Raw genomic sequence first — 7,246 nt, forward strand, 5'->3', positions numbered from 1 at the left:
CAGAACAACCCCGCCATTTTAATATATATATAGTTTAGGCAGCAAGTTTATTTGCTGCCTAAACTGTTATTTAAAAAGGACGGGGCACCGCGGTCAAGCCGAGCAGAGCCGGTACCATGTAATGGAAAACCACATTAATTAGGGTTAAGGTGTATATACATGGAGTAATAACCAGGTTACTGAGACACACACACACACACACACACACACACACACACACACACACACACACTCTCTACCTCTGGTGTTGTGTGTTGTGGTGTTTACATGGTATTTGAGGAATCGTGGTATTGCCTTAACCCAAATATAATCGCTTGTTTTAACTCCATGTCCATGCACTGAATGTAAGATACGTATAGCAGCTGTAATTAGCAGGCTCACTGGCTTTAATTAGGGGGTTCAAATGGAGCAAAGCCTTTGCTAGCTGTTCCTTTGATGTGTGTGTGGGAGACGTTATGCAAAGGAAGTGGCTTTTGTTCTGTGTTGGTGTTTTCAAAAAGAAGGGCACAAGACGTCTACCTGCCAATAACACCAGTACTAGACGTCATGCATGTAACATACGGTATAATATGGTAACGTAAGAGTGTGGTTACTGTGAGAGATGCAGATTGAGCACAAGGGGAATGAAAGCTACCTGCGCTCATTGTGCTTCCCCTATTCCTCTTTAGCATATTATGACATATTCCTTTTATGCACTGCAATCTAATGACCAGCTGTAAAGAGCATGAAATCAGAGTCTATTCATGCACCGGGCGCTTCAGCTTGCATGATGTAACCCGATGCAGACCGTCTTTGATCAAAACACTCAGTCATGCTAACAATGCTACCAATTTGAATAAAAGAAGTAGGACTCGGGAACATCACAGCAGCGTCTTCGTGGTTGTTACTAAGCAGCTGCTCAGCTCAGTGTTGTTTTTTAAAGCACAAAAGTTGATATACGCATTGTTTTTAACACTTGTTTTGTGTAAAATATTGTCTTTCTAGCCATTTCTAGACATCCTTTGTCAGTTTGTCCTGGTATGTGTTTACTGCACATTTTCAGTCCCAAACCTGTAAAAATAGTGCATTCTGTAACTAAATTCTTTTAAAAAGATTGAAGGTGTTTACATAAGGGTCGGGGGTCGCCAGTGACTTCCCGATTCGAATTCTTATCCCCGATTTAATTACATTCCCGATCCAATATCAATTATCTTAGGGAAATTCCAGTTACAGTAAAGAAACCTGTTGTTTATAAATCACTAAGACAGTAGTGGCCGCACCGTTGGCTTAGTTATCAATGGCGTTAGCATCGTGGCTAACACTATGATTAGAGCCCGGCCGATATATCGGCGGGCCAATATTAGGCATTTCCCGATCTATCGGTATCGGCATTTATAATGGCCGACAAATAACAAATAAATGAGAAATGAGAAATGAATGAGTAATGAATGAAAAATGAATATTTAAAAAATCTAAACGGACTGCTAACCATGTTATGAGTGATGTTGAGTGATGGCGTTATATATATATCAGATTTTTAAATACACAAATATTCTTATTGTTATCAGCCTTAAAAATCCTTAATTGGTCGGGCTCTAGTTACAATACAAATTTTTCTGTAAATAAATTATATATCTTGTATATTAAAGAGATTCTCAGAGAATTTGAGCTGTAGATTGTACAAGCAAGACGCAACCTTCAAATAATAACCCTTCTTCTTGTATGCACCAGGTTAAGGTTTACATGAAGCATGTGCAGTGTCGTGCAGATCGTGCAGTGTCGTAAATCCGCGTTCATCATGATATCGTCTGCACATGTGCAGAACGGATCGTGCAGGAGTACCGACAGATGCTCTAAATTAGCAAGACGGACGAAAACAAAGCTGGAGGAGGTCTGGGTGTTAGATTAGAAAACTAGAGTTCACGCTGCTATCAAGCCTCCAGCCAGCCCCAGATCCAAATAAGATGAACCTTCAGTGAGTCCTGCTAGGGGGGTTTGGGTGGTTTAACAGCAGAATATAGCACTCAGCAGAGGGAAATTTCCTTTTCAATAGGGAATAGAGTGATATTTAAGGTTTTGTCGGGCCGATCAATAAGCCACACAGGCAGTAAAGGTCATTCAACAGAGAATATGTTGACAGATATTTCACTCATGTTCTCATTATTATTATTTATCAGTGTTGTTCTTTTTCCTCGGTTACTTTTCTCTTGCTATGCTCTTGTATGTAAGTTGTGATGCTTTTCCTCTAATCAAGAATATTTAAGCAGTATGAAGTTTAGGATTATCAACAGAGCATTAAGGAGCCGAGTCTGCTCTCCACGCCGCCATAACCTGACGTGATCATTGTTATAATTAATGATATAAATAATCAGTCATTCATTTCAGGTCATGGAGCCTAAGCCAATCCTTTTTGGGGTTATGATCACCATGATGGTGGTTTCAGGTCTTCGATAGACCCGGACATGAGTGCTCAGTTTGGATTGTAAGATATGAATGGAGTTGCATCATTTAACCTGTGGATAATAGGGCTGTGAATCCTGAAAGTCGAATATATTTTGCATTGTAAAGAAAAAATCAATACTATTTTGAATGTTGAAATAACTTACGTTAGCTAATAAGGGGCTTCTCACCTTGGCCTACCCGCTCGTGCCAACAAAATACATTTTTGATGTCACGTCTGATGAGCGATGCATTAGCAGGAGTGAGGACCACGAGGCGTTGTGAGGTCTTAACATCGCTGAGCATGTAATGTTAGTACATGGGGAGTGACGGGCTGCGGCTGGAGAAGGAGAAGGATGGGAAATAGTTTTAACATGACTTTAAAATTCGTCATTAGCTAGCTCGTTCTGGTTTGCTAACTGTGTCGCGAGTTCTTGGAGCTTAGCCGGGAGCTTTATGGAGAAAGTTGATGTTAGCTGTCCTACTAGGTAGGCTCGCTTTGTTTGAAAATACTTAGAACATCAACAAGAAGTAACGTCACCCAACAACTCTCAGAGCTCCTTTAAGATCAACACATCAATGTTAGATTAGGTTAAATACGGGTATTAGTCTCGGAAATCCAGTATTATTTGGGCAATAAATACCATGTATGACATGTGACTTAATTCTTCTTACAGCTCAAAGTTGAGCGTCCTCTTTAACTCTCTTCTTGTTCTTCTTGTTCTTCTTCTCTCATCTCCTCCTCCCTGTCAGATGATGAAGCATGCGTGGGGCAACTACCGGCGCTACGCCTGGGGCTCCAACGAGCTCCGGCCCGTCTCCAAGCAAGGCCACTCCAGCAATCTATTTGGTGAGTGAGAGACCACACACACACACACACACACACACACACACACACACACACACACACACACACACACACACACACACACACACACGATTGATCTCTTGTCCCTGCCACCGGCGGCCTTGGCCTTTAGATTATCAGCCAAATTGGCCGTCAGCTCGAGTCATCCATCTATGAATGCCTCTAAATGTCAACTTTATCATATATTTATATTCCGTTTGTGCTACTTGCCAGTTGTCGGTGTCCGTGCTGTCTTTCTGACCTCACTGGGAGGACTGACCAACCCCCAGTGTGTGTGTCTGTGTGTGTGTGTGTGTGTGTGTGTGTGTGTGTGTGTGTGTGTGTGTGTGTGCGCGCACACAAGTGTGTGTGTGTGCCCACGTGTGCAGCAGAAGCCAAAATAAACTAGAATAATACATGCATCAAGTCTTTTCTTATCCCAACACACATGCACACACATGCACAGACATGCACACACATCACACACATGCACACACACACATGCACACACACACACACACACACACACACACACACACACACACACACACACACACGCTCCTCGTGTTGTCTTATTGTGATAGTGGGCTGAGATTGTTTGCTGGACTCAAGAGATCTGCGTTAACGTTAGCATGAAGCTAAAAGAAGAGGATCCCACAGATCTGCTACAACGGCACGTGTACCAGTAGCACAGGATCAGTGCAACTCATTAAAACCACATTTAATCTGCAATATATTTGGTTTTCTCCTAATTGTGTGAAGGGATAAAGGGACCGGGGACTTGAAAGTACTGAGACAGAACTGATTAATATTTAAAAAGCAGTCCTGAACTGATATTTGCAGTTGTAGCTGAGTAAAGGAGGCGGACACACACAATCTCGTGAACAATGATATAATAAAGAAACATTTAATCTGTATTCAGGCTGTTTGAGCAGTGCAGACGCTCTTTGTTAGGGCGTTTTTTTAAGTGTTCTCCCAAGTGGTTTGTACACACAATGAATACTATTATTTATTCTGACTGATTGGATTAATAAGAGCGGGAATTGGATTTTTAATTTGCTAAGATCTCTTTCGCTTTCTCTTGACCTAATTAGATTCTCAGGGAGAATATTTCTTTGGATACTTTCAGCTCCAAATTAAGTGTGTGTGTCTGTCTGTCTGTCTGTCTGTGTCTGTGCGTGTGTGTGTGTCTGTGTGTGTGTGTGTGTGTGTGTGTGTGTCTGTGTGTGTCTGTGTCTGTGTCTGTGTCTGTGCGTGTGTGTGTGTGTGTGTGTCTGTGTGTGTGTGTGTCTGTCTGTCTGTCTGTCTGTGTGTGTGTGTGTGTCTGTGTCTGTGTCTGTGTCTGTGTGTGTGTGTGTGTGTGTGTGTGTGACAGTTGAGTAAATGTAAATGTAAATGTGCTGTATTTATATAGCGCTTTTCCAGTCTTAACAACTGCTCAAAGCGCTTTTACATCTACAGGGAACATTCACCATTCACACACATTCATACACTGTGGCCGGGGCTGCCGTACAAGGTGCCACCTGCTCATCAGATAAACACTCACACACATTCACACTCCGGTGCGCAGCACCGGGGGCAACTCGGGGTTCAGTGTCTTGCCCAAGGACACTTCGACAATGACTGCAGGGGCGGGGATCAAACCACCAACCTTCCGATTGGTAGGCAACCGCTCTACCACTGAGCCACAGCCGCCCCGAGTAGTGCTAGCAAGCTCTCGACTAGCAGATAAGATGGCCTCCGTGTGTGAAAGAGGTAAAGAGGGGGCTGCGCCTCTGTTGCTGATAAGATCCGTCTTTTGACACCAAAATACACTTGTGTACTAGATATAGTTTAAAGTATTTTCTCAGTTACTTTTTTATTTTTTTTATTTAATGGTGTCCTTTCATGTCAAGGTGCAGGTCTGTGTCAGTGAAGCCAGTATTTCAATTGTTTCTTCTAGATAAGTTAACCCTCATGTTGTCCTCGGGTCAAATTTGACCCAGTTTTAGTTTTTCATCCCAAAAAAATGAGCCTTTGAAAAAAACTGAAAATGTCAACATTAGAAATATCAAATAACTTCATAAAAAAAACATTAAAAAAAGCACCCATAACATTGAAAAAGTGACAAAAATGTCAGAAAAAGCAATAACTTTTATCCATGTTTGACGGGAAGACAACACGAGGTGTTAAAGTAAACTGACCGTAATTAACCCGTTTGTGCCGGATGCTTCGCGCCGACACATCACATCTACCGCCCGTTACTGCGTTGCCGACTCTGACCCTCCTGCCGGCGGCTGCGTGGCGTGGAGCAGCGTTCTGTATTCGTCGGTCTTTTCATGACGCGTGCAGCAGAGAACGCACCGTCATTGGTTCAAATACACAGGAGGCGGGTCTTGTTGGCTATTTAAAGCCACGTGACCACCAAAATGTACCGTGGTTTGCTGAAAATCACGTCAATCAACCAGACATACGTGTGCGTTTGTTTATGAGTTTTTGAGAGACGAGCGAGAAAATGTCTCGGACGGAGGAGGAGTTAGACAGCGAGGTGAGTGACGTTGAGGTGGAAGATAGGGAGGAGTTTGGGAGGGAGGATGTCTTCATCATCATCATCATCATCATCATCATCATCATCATAATCTACCACTTCCTCTGTCGGAGTAATTTTCCTCGCTCGTCTCTCAAAAACTCATAAACAACCGCACACGTTTGTCTGGTTGATTGACGTGATTTTCAGCAAACCACGGTACATTTTGGTGGTCACGTGGCTTCAAATAGCCAACAAGACCCGCCTCCTGTGTATTTGAACCAATGACGGTGCGTTCTCTGCTGCACGCGTCATGATATATTATATGACGCGTATACTATATACACTATATATTATGGGTCGACACATATTCGCCTTTAACAAATATTGCGCCCCCCTGCGATCTTAGATATTGCGCTAGTCCATATTGCGATTTTGATAGAATTGTGATAACTGTGCAGCTCTAAAAAACAGACTAACATTAGACCTTCCCTTGGAAACGTCACTGCATAAAAAGGCAAAGAGCTAAATTAAGAGTTATATCTGATCATACAGTATCTCTGAGGTTTCTGTATCTTTCATCATCACTCCAACAGAGTTTGCATTATTTGTTGGGTGCTATAGCTGAGCTGTTGATTTTTTTTTAGGCTTTCAAGTCGTATCGTTGTGTAACAATGTCATATTTCAGCATCGACAGGATGACAGCCCTTTGAGCGTGCACGTGCACGGTGTTACGGAGAACGTTTGAAGCCACACACTTGGGTCAGAAGTGGGAGATGACGCCCATTTGTCCCCCTACATCCTGCTCTCTTTCTTTTTCAAGCTTTACTATCAATAAAAAAGGATTGTTAGGCCAAACGTGCACCGCCAAGACAAGAGTTTCTGGTGTGTTTTAGGTAAATATACATTTTATGAGACAAGACGAGCTTAGTGTCAATCTGCATGAAGATTTCACCTTTTATCCTGGAATAAGAAAACAAAGTAGCAGCAGGTGTCAAATGTACACAAACACCTACGTTATAGTTTTGGAGGGGGGTGCTTTCATTGACTTAAGATAATGCCAAAACCCCCACTAAGTCGATTCTGTTACACAGTGTGGAAGATTTACAGGCTCATTTTTGATGATTTCCTCCTTATGTTTAATGAGGAAATTCAATCAGCTTTTGTGTAACTTCCATCCACTGTTTCATTACCGGAATATATCATATGTAAATGTAGGGAGGGGGAGGGAAGCAGCGGTGTGAATACTAATTGTTGGATTAGCCTGTGCAACTCCAAGTGTTAGTCTTTCTCTCTCTCTCTCTCTCTCTCTCTCTCTCTCTCTCTCTCTCTCCATCCATCCCTCCTGTCGCTGCTGTAGAAAGGTAAATAGGTTTTATTTGACTGCTCCAGCAGACCCACTTCCATCAGTAAATAAGACAGCTGTTCCCCGGGGCCTTGTCACAGCCTCTCTCCGCTCCTATAGAACATGATGT

General features: G+C 42.6%; 1 protein-coding gene across 1 annotated transcript in view; it reads left to right on the plus strand.

Moving 5' to 3' along the window:
- The window catches only part of LOC117961203 (mannosyl-oligosaccharide 1,2-alpha-mannosidase IA-like), a 35,030-nt gene extending 31,745 nt beyond the window's left edge, over positions 1-3,285 (plus strand). Inside the window, exon 2 of the mRNA XM_034899708.1 lies at positions 3,172-3,285. Within this exon, the coding sequence (XP_034755599.1) occupies positions 3,172-3,276 (105 nt within the window). The 3' untranslated portion in view covers positions 3,277-3,285. The remainder of the gene's footprint in view (positions 1-3,171) is intronic.
- The last annotated feature ends 3,961 nt before the right edge of the window (positions 3,286-7,246 follow it).

The sequence above is a fragment of the Etheostoma cragini genome, chromosome 18 (assembly GCF_013103735.1).
Source record: "Etheostoma cragini isolate CJK2018 chromosome 18, CSU_Ecrag_1.0, whole genome shotgun sequence".
Classification (NCBI taxonomy): Eukaryota; Metazoa; Chordata; class Actinopteri; order Perciformes; family Percidae; genus Etheostoma; species Etheostoma cragini.